Below are 22,457 nucleotides of genomic sequence, written 5' to 3' on the forward strand. Positions count from 1 at the left end.
AGACGTTTTTGTCAACTTGACAAATTGACAACATCTGTAACCTCCCAGCGTATACTTTACGAACTTCTATTGGTCGATAGAGTAGGTGGGAACGTTACGAGTCGAACAGACAGCCAGTCAGGATGGTGAAGAGTTGTTACTGCTGTAGAAGATCCACACGTGGTCGGGATCACATCTAACGATGAACGAATCGGCCTTTCTCTGAACGTTATGAAGGTGAGTTTTGTAGTTATACCCCAAATTTTTACCTTAAAAAGTATAAATTTTTTTAGAAATTTAATTAATTTAATCTGTAATTTCGATTCGTTAATTTCGCGTATCATCGATTAACAGTAATTGTTAATTATTATTATTATTATTATTGTCCTTGTCGTGTAATTATTATCATACGGATTCGTGTTAAATTTTAAATTTAGGTCACTGTTTATTAATTTTTAGTTGCGAAAATTTATAATTTATTAAAACTCTTAGTTAATTTAAATGTAAACTTAGCCTTAAGCATTGATTTTCAAACTAAACTTCATTTTTTTTTCTTTTTTAATATTTAATGACAATTTTCCTTATTTAAGTCTGCAATTATTATTCGAATGCCTTATTTAAGGATAAATTTTTTATATAGACTACATTCAATTCATTTTTCAAGTTTTTAGGTGTTTTCTAAGATAAAGTAGAGCAAATTAATTAAAAATTCAAAACTTAGATCATATAAAATGCTTTAAAAACACTTTGTGACTGGTCGATAATGTAATATAATGTAAATTAAACCCTCGTATTTTATTATATAATTTTAAAATTTTATTTAAATATTAATATTTCCACATTTTAAATAATATCTGCTTAAATATGACAGAAATTTCGCAAATAAAATCTTTACTCTGAAACCAAATTAAATGCGAAATAAAAGACATAAATCACAGTTTTTTAATGAAAAAATAAAAATAAAAATTAATTATTTCCCTAATTTTTCTTTGACATGATATTAAGTTACATTTAGAATTGAAAATTATCACCGAACCGGCATGACTTTAAAGCAATTTTGAAGCATTTTTTAATATTATAAAAGAGAAAAATGATAAGCGAATAGCCTATTTATACAAAAAATAAAATAAAACGATATATAAAATTATATTTTAAAGGCTGGGAAATAAGATATTATAGAAAATAGTGATGTTGTAATAACTTGTAGCTACCGTTATTGGGTGACATTTTCGCACCACGTGTCGCGTGACATTGATGGAAAGAAAAACCAAAATACTCCATCTTGTAACAGATTTTCTTCCATCACTCTGTTTAACTATTTGTTTTCCACTTGTTCTGTCACTTAAATAAACAACGATCGTATTTTCATCTGTCTCTTAATTTAAGAATGATTCCAGCTTCTGCACGGATATCCGACTTCTGTGGTCATCTCATGTCTTCAGTTTGATAAATGACTTCGAAGTGTCATTCGACTCCATCCTCTGAATTTCAACTTTTTTTTTTTTCTCTATCCCCCTTTGGTTAAATTACGTCTCCTTTTTTAAATAGATTAAACGGCGTAAATTTCGATCACCCTGGCCGAAAGTTATCACATACAAATTTCAATTTCTAGGCGAATTTCTACTCGTAAGTGTCAAATCTATTTAAGTGTAGTAAAAACCTTAACGAGAAGGCTGTAGAACAAGGCTTTTCCCATAGGGTTAAAAGGCCCGGTGTATTTTCTATGACCATTCTTTGTACGGGGCCTATATAGAAGGCTGTGGTACAACCATGGCATCTCGAATTACCTACAAAACTAATTTATCATAGGCTAGAACTCTGTAGACGCGTCATTCAGTTTTGGTAGGAATACAACGTTCTTTTCTAAGTTTCGTGACACGACTGGGATCCTGTTACCAGTCGAACGATATCCTTCGAATCCGTTAAAGTTCCAGTCATCCATATGACAGCAAAACTTGTCGGTAGTAGAAAAGAGATGGTTTCTCCCTTGTAAATGCTGAGGGTAGGTCACTATTGACGTTTTAATTAATCAAAGTTTCCCCTTATACTCGAGAATGATGGATAACTGACGTTTTACAGCTATATACTGTGTGGGAAAGACATCCAAAACGAGAATACTGATACCTTTTTTTTTATTTTTTCCTTCTACAACATCTTGTTTTCTCTTTGTCACTATTTAAAAATCATGAGATAACCGAAACGAATGAGATGAGATAAGCGTTTGAGACGTCTCAATGGAGTTATCAGGATAAATCTGGAATGGCAGGCCTAAAGCTATTTTTAAGATTACCAACGAAACAGAATTAAAATTCCAATTTTCATAAATAAATTCTCTTTAACTTAAAAGCCTTTTGGCTGTGTTATAAAATACATTGTTTGTTAGTGACTACTGTTAGGTGTGTAGGCTAATATAAATAAAGGTAGAAGTACAGGTACAATTAATTTATCTTTAAAACAATTTTATATTTGATGAATTTTTCTAATAAAAATGTTTAGTTTGTACACGTATACATCACTTTTACTTCATTTTTATATACTTTTAATGAATTTTATCAGAAAATTTAAACCCCGATTCTCTATCCGTGAGCAGCGTTTTAACAGAAAAATCGTTCAAATTTACCCTAAATTTCTATTTATACGAAGTAAAATAAGGCAAAAAATTAAAATTACGACTATTTATTATATGAAGATTACTTCGTTGATAGGATTTTACAGCTTAATAAACCAGAATTTAAAGTTTTGTACGGTACTTCCGAATACCTTTCGCTCTAGAACTTTTCAAACAAGTTTTCAAATCCTAAACTGGTGTGGACGAAATAATTCAAAGATGTCGAGTTTAAATCCTTTTTTTAAAGATTTAGAGCGTCTTCTGTTAAAATGATGGATGAATCATCGAGGAACGACTTTTTCAGCGCGCAGAATATAAATTGTAGATGCTATAAACGACTGTGATCTGTCTGCAATGGCACCTGGTGGTTATTCCACCTGGACCGAGACGTCTCATTCATCACCCACAGCGTTCACGCCGCTTGACCTTTGACCCTAGACAAGATCAATTACCGCCTTAAGGGATACAACAGGTCACATGTCACTTGTCCGACTCAGTCTTCACTTCCCCCACGCACGTGCGATCCTGTATGAGAACTACTTCCGTTTCTCATTTTTTAAAGTTCGTTTCCTTCCCCTGTCGATCTTCGAATGTTGCACTTATACAAAATTTAGCATGGGAAATTGTATAAAATGCAAATATCTGGTATATATTGATATGAATTTCCATTTACAGACTGAACGAGAAGTGTGCTGTTCTTGCGGTTACGTGATTCGTGACAGATACGTTGTTAAAGTTAGTGACAGATTGTGGCATGCACATTGTCTCCGATGTACCGTCTGCCATATGGTATTAGATCGACAGCCTACGTGTTATATCAGAGGGGAAAGCATTTATTGTAGAACAGATTACGTCAGGTAGGTATTTACCAATGACAAATGTCGTGTAATATTCTTTTTTACGGGCCTTAAATAGTAAGATTTCTAATACTCTTTCCTTAAAAGTAATCCCTATCTCGAAACGGAATAGAATTATAACCAGTCGTGTAATATAAAACAGATTTAGGCATTCTTTAAGTAGTTTTTTTTTTTGTCCCTTTTTATGACTTTGGTTTACAGGTTTTTCTAACGCCTCCGCCTGATAATAGGTGTAATTTTGAGCTTTTAAACGTGATAAGGCAGTTTATCATAAAAGTAAAGCAGAAAATAATAAATTTTGTTTAAAGTTATGCCTGATACATACTTACTTAATTGAATCTTTTTCTAAATCGGCCTAAAAAGTTGCATAAAGTATTATTTTGTAAATATTACTTAAAAACTATCAAAAATATTTAAAAAATAATGATAATAAATCACTAAAAATATTATTAGACTCTTTTATAGAAAAATAAAGCGAAATGTCTTCACTTTTGTCCAGCTTTAACGCAGTGTTACATTGTGTTTATTAAAGTTCTTTTTAAAAAACCTACAAATAATTTTTTAAACAATACGTTTTCTTATATAAAGAAACCTTTATTATAATATTTCTGCAATGATTTTCCTGTATAAAATCACGATAAACCTACACATCTATCTATATAATCTAAAAAACCAATTAAAGTTTACACGAAAAGATTTCAAAATTTTCAATCAATACATAAATCAATATAAAAATCCACTTATTATTATTATATTTTATCGAATAAGAAGCCAATAGAATACATTCTTCCATTACAATAACCCCGAATGTCTTACTTTATTGATAAAAATCGCAAAAATGGCAACACAATCGGTCACATCAGAGACATTGGCAACTGGTCAGAATCATAATAAACATTAGGCCTCCGTATGTCCCGTTGTAGATAGCCCCTACAGATTTAAATCTTTTACCAAACTAGAGCTGGCTATTGATTCTACGATAATTTATAACCGAAGCAACTATACCACACGTAATCTGGTTTTATATCGTTCGGCGATAAGACCCGAATAAAAAAAATTTAAGCCCGAAGCATTTAGGGCCTCCCTCATTCGTAGCAGGCATTGTAACGGTTTTCACCTCGGACCCAGGACCCAATATATCTTTACTTACGGCCCTCGTAGGCAGCGAGACAGTTAACAAGAGACGTTCCCGTGCTGTTGAGGTGACACACCATAACGATTACACGTTGTAAGCCCTGCAGGGGGGCTTCTAACGCCGGACAATAGTGGTCTATACACTACTAAGCCCTTTTTACCGATTCTATGTCTGGAAGAATGCGGTTTAATGAAGAATCGAAGATTATTACGAGAGATTAGACACTCCGTAAACGGGACTTTCATCCTAGTTTAAATATGGTTAGCCGTATTGATCTTGCGTACTTGTTAAGCCTTGTTTAATTCTGTTAAGTTAGTTACTGACTAATTAGAAAATATACGGATGGTTTATAACATATTTAAGCTTTATTCCCGATAAACAGAACGTGTAGCTTATTGATGAACCGGTGTGGACTTTACAAATTATCCTCATCCTGATGATTCACTGTTTATAGAGAGGTAGTATATCATAATGTTATGCTCCCTTATGGCGTCAAATCCGATTTTAGTGTGTAATTTGTTTCCTTTTTTATTCGATTGAAAGCAGATTTTTCAAACAAGTATCATGCTACGCTGCAAAACTAATTGTAATTCTTAGGATTTAACTGTAAATCTTGTTTTTGCCTAGGTTATGTTACAAAATTTGATTATTTTATGGCATAAGGCATAAGTAAACTAAATATAAATATAAATGTTAGCATTAAATCTATGACATACAGAAGTATTTATAATTAAAATTTCGGATATATAATTTAATATTTAACGATTAAAAGTACACGTGTCTTATTCGTGAATTAGTCTATAAGCCATTTTTATTGGATTACACATGACTCCCAACATTGCTAAATGTAATTTAGATCCTCACAATAACTAAATGAGGAAAAGTGAGGTAACATTTAATATCCGTAGGCTTGCAGACTACCAAGAGAAGTGTACTGTACTTAGATCTATAATGTTTCTGCGCAAATTTTCAGTGAATATTTCGAATTATTACGAGATGAAAGTAGAGATTTAAAATAAAAATTGGCCGTTTTATAGACTAATGATGTAGGTCTACTGTTTAAAATCATTATTCTCTGCATTACTATATTTTTACATATCTTAATTTTGTATACTTTTGGTTTAGGTTTTTAATGTGGAGGGAAGGAAATCTGTAATCCTAAGCAGTTCCTAATTATAAATAAAATAAATAAATACTATAACCTAAAAAAATTAAACGTTAAAAGCTATTTTTTAACAAAAAATCATTACATTTTGAGTAAATATCGTACAATATAAGATTATACTTATGTTTATTTCTATAGAAGAAAAACTATCTCCTGTATAAATCTAACTTCAGAATAAAAATTAGACTATATTTAATAATATTTTACACGCCATTTTGTTAAAATTTCACTTACAAAATTAGATCAACCTCGTGATTTTTATTTATTTTTCGACTTTAGAAGTGTTTAGTCAAAGTCCCTGTTAACAAAGATAGAACTGTTAAGCTATACTTTAGTAAGGAATTATGATAAATATTTTACTCTAAAACTAATGACATAGCATGTTTATTTAACAAGAAAATACGAGATTTGCTGTATCTACAAACAAATAAAATGGCTAGCTACAGTTTTTATAAACGATAGTTTATTTTAAACGAATTTAAATGCAAATTTGCTCAATAAAATTAGGATTCGTTTCATCTACAACAGAATTAATACAGAATATTAGAATGAAACCAGTCATAATTTAAGTCAGTTGTCTTTTATACTTTACTTTATTCATTTCAAATGAAGAATGAATCATTTATAATGTTATAATCGGACATTCGGCTCTAAATTTTACTAAGGATAGAGATTACTGCATTAAAAAATTGAATATATAGGCCTATATATATATATAAATTTTACTAAAAATTAATTATTAATTTCTATCCAAATCAAAAATTGTAATATAGGAGATAATGTAAATAATTTGCTTGTTAAATTATGAAAAATCAATCTCTAAGGATTAAAAACTAGGCTTTAGTAATCTAACGAATTTACAGATATAAATTCTGTAATTTTACTTAATAATTTATTATTTTTTCATATTATTTAACCGAAAATAACCCTTTAAAACAGGTCAATTTAATTTATAACACAATTTAAAGGGTTATTTGCTCTTAAATAATATTGCATTAATGATTAATGGCTACCTTTTATTGTAAAAAAATAAGCCTAATTCTTTCTTTTTAAATGATCTATTTTATAAATTTATTCTATAATTAAACGATTTAATTAATAATTTAAGTAAAATTACAGAATTTATATCTGTAAATTCGTTAGATTTTAGTACTAAAGCCTAATTTTTTAATGGTTATAAATTCGTTTTTTATGATAATTTTAAACGAATTTTAAGCTTTCTTTCGCGTATTAAAAATGATAAATATTTTATTTTTAATAAAAAATAAATAAATTCACTCTTAAGAAACCAGTTTAAATAAAATTCAGTTTTATTTTCCGAACTTTTAATAATACTGTAGACATGTATCCTTTCCGATAAGCTATCCAGCAAACAGTAACAAGGGGAAAAAAGTTAAAAAAAGGAAGAAATTTTGTCTTAGATTCGAAGAGATCTTATCCTCAGGACATTAGGATTCTGCCAGAGAATTATGTAAAAATCGACGTTTTTTGTGTTCACTGCACACAACTGTGCCCGGAGCGATAGGTGTGTGCAAAGTTCGATTCCATTAGTATTACCCCAAAGACGGAACAGTAACTTGATTTAGAAAGGGAGAGGATGACGAGATCCATTTGAGCATGACTACCCCTTCATTAGTTTCACAACAAATGTCCGTATCAATGGAGGCGGTTGTGTGGTCAGCAAAGAATTCTTTCTAATTTTGGAAACTCGTAATGAAATTCGTTTTCTCTCTCTCTATCTCTCTCTCTTCTTCTTCGGTAGAAACACATCGACTGATTTTTCTGTTTGTGTCGACAAGTATCGATTTTTCTTGTCGATGTTTGATATTTAAAGATGCTTTTGGGAATGTTTATTTTTTTCGTGAAAAAAATCCCTTCTCATTCGACGATTGCGTGAAAGAATTATAATGCCTTAATGGTACAAATCTATAAGATTATAGGTAGAAAGTATAGACTGAGCTATCTTTAATGTAAAAAAATTGTATAAAGATAAGACACGAGATTTCCTATTTTATTAGGCTATACATTTCAACTTTGACCTCAGTGGCGAGTTATCGTATAAGCAAAACTGGATCCCCCACCAAAAGAGGGCCTCAAATCAATCTGTTCCCTCGGAGAAAAACGTCTGAAGTCAATACTGTACAGTACGTGGGGCCCCCTAATTCAAATTTGCCTGGGCCACGTGAAGCTGTAACGCGTCGCTGTTTAACCCGCATATCGACAATACAGTTTAAATATTTAAACATTCAGTTATCGAGTTAAATTTATTAAAAAATATTGAAATCTTTATTATTGTAGTTTCTTTGCGGTAACGAATTTCGATTATGCGAGGCCCTAAACGAGGAGGACCTTTATGCAAGTGTATCTAATATAATGAGCGATTATTACACAAATTCTAGAATCCTATCTAATAGTACTGAATGTACTGAATAGGATCCTAGAACTCCTATAATAGTTCTAGGATCCTCTCTAGAAGTAGAAAGAATCCTAGAACTATTATACAAGTTGTTATCTGGTATCGACAAGTATGATTCATTCGTGAGTGAAGCCTCTAAAAGCACGAGGCCCTAGGCAAAAGCCCCTTTTAGTCTGCTTGTAATGTTAATTTCATCAAAACTATAGGTAAAAATTATGGGTTTTTTTAGTTTAATATAAACTATTATTTAGTTAAGTATGAATAATTCTGTAGTATCTATCATAAAAATGATTTATAGTTACACTTCTTAACATTATATTCTTATCGATTGGAAGTTTTTCGTTTGACTCGTATGTTAATATAGTATATATTACATTATAGCAAAATCAGACAGGAATTTTTGATATAAATCAATACAAGTTTCTAGAGATGTTGATTTAATTTTATCCACCAATATTAGATGCCGAGCATTTCTAATGTAAAGAGCTGGAAAGCGTGAAATATTAGATATTTTCTATAAAATTTATTTATATATGATATTAAAGAAGAATATACAAAGCTTAATTTTCTACCAGGCACGATAAAAATATTTGAATTTGCCTATTTAAACTATGCAGAAAACATAGAGAAGGTATTAAACTTGACTACATTAAACTAGCTATTAGTTTAATTTAGTTTATCTCTACGGTAACCAAATTTTAATCAAATCAAACTTATTACGAATATTACCAAGTTATTATTATGCTCAATTTGTAATAACATCTGTATAGGCCTTAATCTAATTTACAGGCCTAGACTAATTTACTTTCAAGTTTTATAGCTTGTTAAATTAAGTTTATTAGAGCTATTTCTATGGAGTTCCTATACTCACAAGTTAATGTATCGTCAACCTATAGTTTAGGTCAGTTAGGTGGTTCTTAACCAGGGCTCCACGGAACAAAAAAGGTTAAGAACGCCTGGTTTAGACTGGTTATAGTATATATTAAATAAAATTATACTACTTTATATAAGAATCACTCAAGAATACGTATTTTAGTAGGTTTAAAGCCATATTTAAATTACAAAAATAACATAACTATAGATTCAATTTTCTAATATTAATTGTATATTCTAGTCTACACGCAAAGGATCTGGGGGATTTGGCTTAAAATGTGGGTGGAGTGGGGGCGAACGGAGGTCTTCTATAAGGAAAAATTTTTAATTCTTTTGTATAACACTGGTTTTCTAAAGGTAAACATTCTATTTACGAATAGAAGTTACATGAATTTGTTTATTAAGGATATGTAGATGATTTCACTATTATTATTTTATTTTATCACTTTTTGTGACATTTGTATGTTTCAATATACAGCACGTATTGAGGACAGAAACTGTAACGTTCGTTTGCTGAAGACAAAAAATAAAAAAACTACGTAAAACTTGGCCGTGATGCTTGCATCGGATTACGTTTGTATTGGCAGCCGAATTTTCCTTGGACGCATGTTGTGTTTTAAGTACGAGTAAACAATTTCTGAAGCTTCAGCATCACTCAGCTTAGTAGAATCTTCTGCACTTGTAAGCACGACTTCATTTAATTTTATGAATACTTGTTTATACTGCTTTGGGGGATTTCTAATCATTGGAAGAGAAAACACCTCCCCCCAAGATGCCTTAGATAAAATGGTGTACACATACTCCCATTCATCAAATTCAGCCAAGGAGGTCATAAATTAAACTTCGTGATTTCATCTAAAAGTTTGGCTATATTAGGAATTTTAGCGCTTTTCGATTGGCTACGTGACCAGTAGTACCGTCACGTGATGTTGTATTAGAATCTTTTGCATTGTATAATAATTAGTATCGTAAATTAATCGCCTTAACATGTATACTAGTACATTTGTAACGTTTATATTTATAAAAAAAGTTTATATTTTATCTCGTAATTCACTTTGACGACATAAATTTGTAAGCAAGACGTAAAAAAATAATTGTTAAATTTATTATATGTTTTATTTTATAGGCCTACATTAAAATTATTTTATTTTCGTTAAAGTTTTAGTAACTAAACATTGGTAGCCGCAAGTATCTATTAGAGCGCGTGATATGATTTATATTGTTGCTGCAACAAGACGATTCGCACGCTTAAATATACAAGGTTAGAAAGTTATTATTTCCGTTGCTTTTAACAAGTGATTATCACGTCCGACGGACTTCCGAAAAACGTCTTCTACATTAAGTTGTCTGCCTGAAAGAACTGTGAAGAATTTTAGACTAAGTCAGTGGTACGTTAGGCTATAGATTCGTGGGGGCCCAGACAAATTTGAATTAGGGGCCCCCATGTTAAATGTTGACTTCAAGCATTTTTCTTCGGAGGAAAGTTTTCTTATAAAAGATTGGTTGGGGTCTCCTATTGTGGGCGGCCCTATTTTGCCCATAGGATCATTAAGTTCAGCCAATAATACTGTTTATAAAAATAAAAATGATCTAACAGAAATATTGTTTTAACAGAAGTTTCCTGATGTACACTAATTTTTTTAAATAAAATATTGTTTTTAGTGGTTATTTCACTTCTATAAACAATATAATCCATCATTCTTGATGGCCAAATTTAATAGATATGAAGAAATTTTTAAGACAATTCTATGATAATATTGCAAAAACTTAGACTAATTAAAAATTCTGATATGGAAACATGCATTAATTTATATCTATTTATAAAGAACTAGAGTCGGATCTGCATTGCTAAACAAACTGCAGTTCAGCTGTCCTTAAGGATCTGTAGTTTAAAATCTCACATTCATCATTATTTTTTTGTTAAGATATGGCAACGCAACACTTGGGCAATCTGCATAGGGAGATGCCTTCCGAGAGGTCTTTTAAGGGAAACTGGCCCCTATTTAGGCGTTACAGACGTAAAGAAAACCCAGAAAACTTCATGTGGCCAGCCCGTCCGAGAGAGGCGCGAAGCCACGACCGAACTACCAGTGTTCAGGGTACGAAGACCGCTTGGCCACTGGTGGGCCTTATCATTATTTAGTGGAAGAGAAGGGCCTGTTATATATTATAGTCAGGGTGGTCGAGAGCTCGTATGGGTCCAGGATAGAGCTGACCCCCCTTCAGCCATTGTTTCTTGAACAAGTGAAATACGTAGAATGCAATTTTATTTAAAAAAAAAAAAAATCTGTAACAAACAAACAGGGTTTACTCCGGATTCTACTATCATAAAACTTAAATTTTTCATATTATTTTTTAAAAAATATATGTAAATATACAGCTTATATATTTATTCTGAATAGTTTAGTCCATATTCTATAGTTTAGGGACAGATTCAAACATATAATTTTCACAGTTCTTGTACAACAGAGGGGAATATATTGTAACCTGTTAAATTTTGACCCTCTACTTGTTTTTTTCTTTCATTTCTCGACGTTTTAATCCCACAAAAACTTCAAAATAAGATAACCTACATAATTCTGTACGTACGGTACAGTACAGTATGTATCGGGCCTGTATTTTGCTTTAGCCTATATCTTAGGTCTCCATGAACCAAAAATTTTGAAATTTGACAGGAATACTTCTAAGTTACATATGGGTTATTGATGCTGTTATTTTGAAGATTTTAAGTCGAAGGGAAGAAGATAGAAGAAGTAGGGGATCAGACTTAGCGCAAATTTTGCTGTTATTGGCACTTACAATCTGTGTAATTTAAAAATTTTAATAAAATTGTACTCTCCTTTTAATTATCGGACTTTCTTCCTAGCCCCTTTAACCTTCTATTCGAGTGTGGAGATTAGTCGTGAAAGAGCCCTTTCCATCTTTTTTCATAAAGATAAGGAAGGTTATGAAGCATCTTTCTGTTTCATAATCAACTTTACCCGGATGGTTTTTCCGAAATATCTGAGTAATTACAATATAAAAATAAGCTATAGTTCGTTTAATCGGTTTTATAATTTTCATACTTTTTATTTACATATTATAGTTCGAGATTTAGTTTATTGAGTAAATTTATTTTTAGAAGTGAATACTAATCTTACAAATATATTAATTCGTCCTTAAATATGATTAATAAGCGGTGACGCGTTACGGGTAAAAAGGGCAATTGCCGGGTCCTCCTACCCACAGGAGGCCCAAACCAATCTTTTATAAGAAAATATTTCCCGAAAAATTCCCCCGAAGAAAAATATCTAAAGTCAACGCTTTACATAAGACCTCCTAATTCAAATTCTCGTGGGCCGCATAAAGATGAAAACTTAGGAGCTAATAGTGCTTCCTATCCCTGTAAATTAATGCTATTTTTACTAACAAAAAATAAAATATTTAAGAGTGCTTTTTGTTAACAGTCTACATACTTCGTTTATTTAAAAAAAAAAAAAAAATAGAAAAAGGAGCCCGTCAAGCCCCACACAAGCTCTTGAAGCCCTAAATATGAATGTAGAGATGCGACGATTTAAATTATGAGGGTTAATTATAATGTGAAGTAGGTCGATTTGTGAGATTAATTATAACTTTGACTAATTGAAGTATCACTAGAAGTTTAATATTTATCACACAAGAAATTTATTAACGACCTTTAAGTAAAGAATAATTTATTATTGTTATATAATCAAATAAATGTAAGAATATGTTTTAAAATTTTATTATATCACAGAAGTAGCTCGAAATGTAACCGCGATATTGCAAGAATTAATAAGTGAAAATTTGGAAATTTCTATTGTAAAACATCATAATTATAAATATATTAATCCTAGAAAAGTAATTAAAGTAAAAGAAAATTAATTGTTGCTTCCATACGCAGATATTTGAGGAATCGGCTTAATATCCCTTCTAAAGTTGTTGGGAATTAGAGAAAATTCATAAAAATTACACATATAGCCTATTAGCGATACGTAAGCAGTGATTAATATATAATTTGTATATAATAAACTTATATAGTTTTGCCACAAAAGATTATAACCAGAATCTTCAAGCGCTAGCATGGGGCCCGCTCCCTACTCGCGGGCCCCTTTTGCCCTTTAGAGGATCCCATCTGCTCCTTAGCCGGTCCCTTTTACCATTTTTGTTTCGAATAAGTGAAATACGTAGAATGTTCTTTATTAATAACATTAATTTATAGGGGTAGGAACGGAATCGGAAACAAATTAGAGCTCCACATTAATCAAGAATATTGTCAACTTTACTTTTTATTTAAATTTCGAAACTTTATTTTCATTCGTATCTTAAAAAATTGGGCCAACAACTAGTCTTATCGAAGAAAACTAATAAATAATGAAATTAGCTTTACTGTTGTTGGCATTTGACTGGACTTCCTGAAGTACACAAACCACGATAATTAATAAATCGTAAGTAATCCGATTGTCACAAATTATATACTTAAACATTCATAGACTATGTATTCATGTCATTAAATATGTTATTTATAACATTTCATGCATGGAAACACGAAACATAAGTTGTTATTTCGAAAAAAACTCAGATAAACTGTCTGTAACTTATCATGATATTAGAAAATACATTAATTAAATATAAATACAAAATTTATACATATATTGTAATTATAAATATTAAAAATTGATTGAAGATAGAATTTAATATTGTAGAGAATAGGCCTATAGCAATTCATTAAAATGGGATAAATAATCAATATATATATATATATATATATATATATATATATAAAGTAGGTGTCTGCTATTCGTGGTCTGTTCTCTACACATTAATCCTCTGACCGATCTCCCCAAATTTCTCATTCTTACTCTCTAGAACTCTGCAAAAATGTAGGTTACCGTAAAACCTAGACCTTACCCCATCGCTGGCGCGTTATCCTATAGACAAGAAAGGCAATTGTCTGAGGGCCCCACCAACAGGAGGCCCCATACCAATCGTTTATAAGAAAATATTTCCGCGAAACGTTCCGCCGAAGAAAAATTTCTGAAGTCAATATTTTAACTGGGGCCCCCACCCCATCAGTGGTCGAGTGGTAAAACACTTAACACAGGTCGTGGGTTCGCTCCCACGGGTTGGCCACGTGGAGTTTTTCTGGTTTTCTTCGTGTCAGCAAGAGTGCGACTATGCAGACGCCAATTTAGAGCGAGCGAGAGGTTGCGAGCGATTTAGTTTTCGCAAAGGAAAACCATGCACAAGCGAGAAGCGAAAAATAATGCTAGCGAGAGCGAATTTCTGGTTCTCGCACATATCTGACAGGTTTTGATATTTATCGCATCTCGCCTCTTCTCGCCACATATTCTCGCTCACTGGGAAAATTCGCTCGCTCGAGTCTGCATAGTCGCACCCTAACACCTAAATAGGAGCCAGTTTTTCATAAGAGATCACTCGGGAGGCAGATCGAATTGCCGTAATAGAATAGAACCAAACAAAACGTGGGGCCCCCTAATTTAAATTTGCCCGGGCCCCATAAAAATATTAACGTGCCACCGTACTCCACTCATTTCCAGATTTAATCTTCCCTATTAACTCCAAATCATTTGACTAATTTGAACTAAATTATTCATACTTGCTAGTTAACAATAAATAATTCTACTCTTAATTATGAAAATTTACAGAATTTTAGATTAATTTAAGGACAGACAGGCAGACATTTTACTTAAATATTAGAATATCACAGATATAGTAATCGGCAAGAATGTTTTTTTAGTATTAAAATCTCATTTTACGACGTTTAAAATCGTAATTAAGGAAACAGGAAAATTATTTTGAACTTTCTAATAAGACCTGCGATAAAATCAAAGCGAAAAAAGCAAAACTAAATTATTTATTTCTGAATTATTCAGCCTAATTTATAGACGAGAACAGGTTAATAAACCAGCAACGGATTGCTCAACTTTCCCGGCGACATTTAAAATTTTGATGGCGCCATCTGTTATCATTCATATTTTATTTTAAAAGTTTTCATATTTTTAACTATTATAAAATAACAAAAAGCTTAATTTTAGGGTAGGGATGAGTTTTATAAAAACAAAAAAAAAAAAAAAAAACAAAAAAATTGTAAGTGCTAATAAGGAGTGTGTTACTCGTTATTAGCACTTACAATTTTTTATACACTTACATTTTACATTAAGTCTGACTTTACTGGAGATACACATGGCCCCATTATCTCCTCACTCCATCGACTTTTAACCACTAAAATTTAATAGCATCAGTCCCGCTAATAAACAAACCTCCCTGCAAAATTTCAGGAATTTTCCACAAAAAAGCACAGGAGTTATTAAGCCTCAAAGAGGGTGAACAAAATCGTGTAACATACATACACATATACACATACACTAACAACCATGCATAGAAATTATCCCCGAATATTTTTGCATTTCTCGACGTTTCAAAGTGCCCTGTCCAAAAAATGTAAAAATCAAGAGGGTCTTTTTTTGCCAGATTGCCATATTTTCCCTTCGTAATAACAGCCGGGAAAGTGAAAATTTTTATACATATTTAATACACCTATACACACACACATGTATATATACTGTATAGGCTATACTACACATACACACAGTATACAGTCAAATCTCCAATAAGGCCTATCTGAGATAAGCTTCTGCTAGTAAAATTTTCGTGTATAGTAAACACAAAAACTATAGTATAAAAAGAATTAATATATAGCATTTATTCTAGAGTATCAAAATTTTAAATTTTATTGCAATTAAATTAAAATAATTATATAAGTATATAATATATTAGATGTACTGTACAGTACATTTTATACTCCACGTTTCATGCAAGAGTACAAAATCAGATTTAGTTAATTCACTCGTCAATTAAGAGCCGTGATTAATTTTATTTGATAATTAATGCAAATTCAATTCTTCATTTACATAATTAAACTAAACATTCGTTTAAAATATTTTTAAACTGACAAAAATTGTAATTATTATACTTTAAATCAGATGGTAAATTATGAAGAATATCTGAAATTTATTTTATCTTTCTTTAATTAGTTTTATTAATAAATTATAGTTTAATTTTAGTTAAAATTATTATATACTAGCTGCTTGTGGCCGGTGTTGCTTGGTCTTTTGAGGAAGTGGGGAGAACTGGTGAGGTTGGATTGAGCAGCGGCGCGTTATAGCTTCATGAGGTCCAGGCAAAGTTGAATGAGGGGGCCCATTTATAGTGTTCAGTTCAGACATTTTTCTTCGAGAGTATTTTTGAGGAAAAGATTTTTTTCTTTATAAAAGATCGGTTTGTGGTCCCTTGTTGGTGGGGATCTCAGGAAATTGCCTGTTTTGCTTATAGGCTAACGCGTCACTGGGTTGGGAGAGGGTGATAAAAACAATAATCTTAGTAACTAAAATGTATAATTATTGATCTGAATATTTACAATAATGCAACTGAAAAATATAAAAAATTGTTCGGACTTAAGTTAAGAGGGGTGGACTTTAGAGTGGTTGGGATAGGGACCCACCACGGTATTTTTTTGTTGGGTGTTGGGTACCAAATTTGGTGCGGTTATGTTGAACGGTATACAAACGGTACAAAATACGTATTTTGACTTATATATATATATTTATAGATTAATATATATACCTATATATACACATATGTAGATACTGAAGCTGTTAGGTTAATCTAACTTCAAAGTAGCAATATTCGCATTGTTATATGCATACAAAGCTACATTAGCTAATTGACAATTATTACATACACGTTTACAATTGTTAATTGTTAATTGAGTTATTTAACTTTCAAACTTTAATTTATATATTAAGTAAATTAAAAATATTACCTACTATTAATACCTATAAATTCCCACTGTCGTCCGTCTGTCCTTCCTTAATCTCAAGAACAGAATTAGATATATGAAATCTGAAACCAGATATGAAAACTGTTCAGGAGACTCCGATATAGGAACTTCTGATGCAAACTGAAAGTCACATTATTTCAATTTAAAACTTTTCCTGAAAGCAGTTAATAGATGACTGGCACGTCTCCATTGCTAACGGAAAAGTATGATGTACAGGGGCAAGCTACTACTAATTTGAGATGGAGATCATATATTTTAAATGAAATAAATTAAAAACATGATTGCAATTGCAGCAAGTAACTGCTCGTTCTTATAAGTTTACTAATCGTGCGAATAAATTCGGTTAGAAAATACTTTTAGAACTTTTTTAAGTCATTACTTTAAAGTCATGGGTCCATGAACTATTGTATACGTAATTAAAAGGAAGGGGATTTATCAAAAGTGTATCATTCTACACATCAGGAAGAAAGGGGTTAAAAATGGCTCAAAAACTGTATACGCAATGATCGACCACCCCATAGATTAGTGGTTATACAAGTAGTAGTTTATACAAGTTTATACATTTATTACATTATGCAAGTATTATAGCAAGTATTATATGCAAGCCTGATTATACAAGTAGTACTTGTAGTTAATAAATTTATAAAATTAAACAGTATAAACGTATAATAAATCAATAGTACAGCAATTTATAATTTATATCTATATACATTATTATAAGATTAATCGGTTACAGGTTCAGAAACTCTCAAGGTTTCTTCCTTGTCATGTTCCTTACATATGCTGTACAAAAACATGTTACAGTTTATTCTATAAATTATGATTAAAATGATAAATAAAATTATTATTATTAGCTATTAAAAGTGAAAGTAGAATTGTCATTGTGAACATTTTAATTTTAATCTACATTGTGTAAATATTTATCGAAATTAAGAAGGATCTGTCTGAAATAGTCTATAGTGAAAATGAAGCAAACAAGAACACGAAAAATTAAATTAAATAAAGTAAACGGAGCCTGAGAAATGTGAATTAGGGTCTAGACTAGCCACAAATGTGCCCTATACTTCTTTGAAAGTCATAATACAACAAGCCCTTTAACACAGATGGACTTACTGAGGTTCTAAAATATAACGAGGATTCCTTTCTACAAAATAATGTCAGACCCTAAGTTACAGCTTATTTAGCGTAAATGCAAATCTAGCCCTGTCCTTTACGTAAAATTCTAAATTTAGGGATTCTTCGTTTCGGGATCCGGTCTAACAGTCTACTGTTCGTCATTCTAGCGGAATTTTGAAACAGAATACCTACGCTTAATTATCGTATTAATAAACGCAAATTAAAAAAAAATAAATTAAAAAAAATCAAATTTTTTCTGTATTAAATCTCTCTATATAAAATTGAATTCATGTTGTCTGTTCGAGTAACACGTGGAAGGGCTGAACCAATTTCTATGAAACTTAGTGTGAAATTTTTCAAAGATTATTTCACGCTTATCACTGGAATTAATTCGAAATTAATTCTAAAATGAATTAAATATAAATTAGTTTACAAAAAATAACAAACCTGTATTATCCTATTATTTTACTTCAAATGGCCTTTTAAAGTGAAGTCACTATAACAGGGCCGTCAAGAGGAAGAATTGGGAATAAAAATTTTTACTAGGCCCGGCGTAAACTTGGGAGCCCGTAGTAGTTCCTACCGCGAGCTTGTATGGAGTCTGGGAATAAAGCGGGTCTCTTTAATCTTTTGTTTTACGAACAAATGAAATACGTTTCTTTAATAAGAAGCAGTCTTGCAAGTTTTATTTTCTCTTAGTAAAAATAACGTCAATTTTATATGGGCAGGAATCATTACGAGTACCGAAATTTTCACCGGGCCTAGGGAAGATCTCCAGCTCACTCTCTGGTTCCCACTCCTCCAATTAATGTTAGTTTTATTAAGAAAAAAATAAAATCTTTAGGTATCTTTTTATTATTAAAGAAACATTCTATGTGTCAAATTTATTCAAAAAAGAAGAAAAAAAAAACAAAAACAAAAGAGGCCCGCTTTACCCTACAAGCTATCAATAATCCTGCTATTGGAGCTTTACGATTGTTCTATTGATAAAATTTTAATGTTCAATTTATTAAGTTAAAAAAATAATTAAATTATTAATTTCTAAATAGAAAAACATCTAGATGTTTTTCTAACAACTCTCTATATTAAAATATTTTAAGGATTCCCAAGCGTTTATTGAAGCCTATATTAGGTTCATCTTGCAATCTATTGAACCAACAGGCAAAAAAGTTTATGATAATTTTATAACAGTTTATATTAAAGCATAACAAATTTCCTTTATTATAAACGGAAGTTTTTAATTTTTAAAATATAGTAAGTTAATCTATTGATTTTTTTTTTAAGCTGACCAAGAAATCCTAAAGGTTAGGCCCATTTTTTACGAAAGTTATCATATAATATAACTTAATTGAGGATCGAACTCATTGCCAATTTATTATGACGACCTAAATAGATAGTTATACTTAATAATTTATATATATATACACTTCGATCGCTTTGACGTATGACACCTCTTGAAGTTTCACCATTTTAAAACATCATTACGTTAGGCGTTAATCAGCTTGCAGATAGGTATCTTTTTTGTTTAAGTTATGGCAACGCAACATTTGGGTGATCTACCTAGGGGAGATACCTTCCGGGAGGACTTTTTAAGGGAAACTGACCCCTATTTAGGCGTTATAGACCCGGAAAACTCCACGTGGCCAGCCCGTCCGAGCGAGGCGCGAACCCACGACCGAACTCCTAATGTTCAGGGTACGAAGACCGCTTGGCCACTGGTAGGCCAGTCTTTTTTGATAATAATTCCTTTGATAATACTGTAATGTCAAATTGAAAATACTCTTAACTCACGAAATAGAAAAAAAGAGGCACTTTCAACAGTTTAAGGTGCAAATTAATCACATGAATTGAATGAATTTACATTAAAGAAAGAATTATGCGTATGACTTATAGTCAATACTTATTATGAAAAGTAAGAATGGAGACAACGGAAGAAAAAGCCTATACATATATGTTTTACATAAAATATAGAACATTTTTAAATATAATATGTGCTTATACAGACTATATATATTAATACAATTTTTGATACACAATATATACTAAATCAATGCAAAAATCTATGCTTTTTACATAGTATAACGTAAATTTCTCTGTAACATCAATGTAGTAGGTATCTAATGAAATTGTTATGCAGTCAAACCTCTAAACAACGGCTACTAAAAATTGCCCATAGTTTGGAGGTTGCCATTGGGATCTTTATTTGACGACTGTATTAAATAATTTCCTTATTTGAAGAATCAACTTAAAAAAACACTTCTTTCATGATTTGCGAATAAAGGAAATTAAAATGAATGCTTTTTAGATATTGTAATTATACGAAGTATTTATCTATTAAATCAAATATCTATTTCAGTGGTTCTTAACAGTTGCCTCCTGGCACACCAGTGTGCCATGAACTAAGTTATTTATTTGCAGTTCGTAGAATCAATATGGAGTTTAACTTATTATTATTATTTTTTTTTTTGTTAATTTGTTTATACTTTCAGAAGCTTGTTGTACAAAATAATCTGTATATTCGAGATGTGTACAGAACTATCTACCAAATATAAATTTTAAATAGTAACGAATCATTGCTAATTTAATGTATAGTGTTATAACTGAAAAAATATGGTAAATATGGGAAAAATAGTTATATAAACAAAATTTTCCTACAGACAATTCGGTGCCAAATGTGCAAAATGTTGTCGCACTATCCACGCATCTGATTGGGTAAGGCGTGCACGAGATCAAGTATACCATTTGGCTTGTTTTGCATGCGACGCCTGCAAACGCCAACTATCCACAGGAGAAGAATTTGCATTACACGAAAACAGAGTACTGTGTAAATTACACTACTTCGAATCCTTAGACGGCGGAAATGGATCTAATGACGGTAAGTCTAGATTTTCTTTTTTCTTTGGCTGATTATTATATTAGGGTTATTTACATTACTTTAAATGATCCTAATATGGTGTCAGCTACTGACAACACTGGTGTTTTGATCATTTCCAGTCTTCCCCACCAGATGCAGGCAGAAGATGTAGAAGTAAACTTCCAGTGATTCGTCCATAGGTGTGTTGTCTCTCTCCTATCTATCCTAGAAATTTAGACTTGTTCCTTACGGTCCTGCCATCTGGTGGGGATGAAAGCGAATTAAACAGGTATCTTATAGTATTTATTTTTTTTAAAAACGCATTTTTTGAGTTAATGCTTTTAGTATCCATCTTTCTCTTTCTTGACAGAAAATGCCGATCACGATCAGCAACAGAAAGCCAAGACGAAAAGAGTACGAACTACATTCACCGAGGAGCAACTTCAAGTTCTTCAGGCCAATTTCAATTTGGATTCGAACCCGGACGGACAGGATTTGGAAAGAATAGCTCAGATAACTGGACTTAGCAAACGAGTAACGCAAGTTTGGTTTCAGAATTCGCGTGCAAGACAGAAGAAATACCTCAATAATCAAGTTAAGAAAGCACACGGTTAGTAATAGTGTATATATTATATTATATTTTGCACAAGTCTTTCCTTTTTCAGAATGCCATCGTCTCCGGAAAGGCAATTCTTCTTGATGTTTTTTAAACTGATAAAATAGAGTAATCGAGTTTTCTTTTGTTTCTTGTCCAGCCAGTGCGCTAGCCAATGTTTCCTCTGCCACTTCGTGTCCGGGATGTGGAATGATTTACTGTTTATGCCCGTCTCTTCATATACACATTGGACAGGTTGCCTAAACCAAAGCTTGTACATAACCAAATTATTAGGCCTACATATTTAATGTTTACTTTGAATTTTTTTAGTGTAAATGAACGCGTTGTATGTGGTTTCTTCTGATGTACAATAGTTGGAATAAAGTATATCTAGCAGAAATAAAAGAGTTCAATTGTAATAACTAATTTTTATATAAAATATAACAATAAAAATACCATTATTGATACAGTAACTAGAATAATACAAAATCAATAATCTTTACAATGTGACAAATATTATTGTTTTGAAGATTGCAATTTAAATATCAATTTTTTATTGATTTAACTTAAATTTTTGCACTGACACTTTGAAAAAATGCCTTATCAAAACTGTACAGAAGTGACTTTGTGTAATCATCATCATCATTTGCACCAATATGTAAGCAAATAGGGAATAAAAACGGAATTCTGCTAGAGATTAATATAAGCACACAGAATTCCATATTATTTAATTATCAAAAATTTTCTGCATATGAAACTATTGTGAAATTATTTCTAATGAATTTTACCAAGTATAAGATTTAAAATGCATACATTAAACCAAATACATGCTAATTATTTAATTTTAATATTAAATTATCAAAACTTTTTTAAAGAAAATTGTTAAAACTTTATAGCACATCTATAAAACTAGAATGTTTTATACTGTTTAAGATTACAGCCTCACAATTTTTCCTCAAGAAAATTTTATAAATTTAATATGAATTTTATTATTCTTT

At 31.2% G+C, this 22,457-nt stretch overlaps 1 protein-coding gene across 1 annotated transcript; it reads left to right on the plus strand.

Moving 5' to 3' along the window:
• The first annotated feature begins 176 nt into the window (after positions 1 to 176).
• On the plus strand, positions 177 to 21,857 carry LOC136986189 (LIM/homeobox protein Awh-like). The gene is made up of 5 exons (XM_067283671.1): positions 177 to 216; positions 3,263 to 3,444; positions 20,668 to 20,885; positions 21,235 to 21,474; positions 21,620 to 21,857. The coding sequence occupies exons 1-5, from the start codon at positions 211 to 213 to the stop codon at positions 21,721 to 21,723; spliced, it is 750 nt and encodes a 249-aa protein (XP_067139772.1). The 5' UTR covers positions 177 to 210; the 3' UTR covers positions 21,724 to 21,857.
• The last annotated feature ends 600 nt before the right edge of the window (positions 21,858 to 22,457 follow it).

This window comes from Centruroides vittatus, unplaced genomic scaffold (assembly GCF_030686945.1).
Source record: "Centruroides vittatus isolate TY-2023 unplaced genomic scaffold, ASM3068694v2 scaffold_1015, whole genome shotgun sequence".
NCBI lineage: Eukaryota > Metazoa > Arthropoda > Arachnida > Scorpiones > Buthidae > Centruroides > Centruroides vittatus.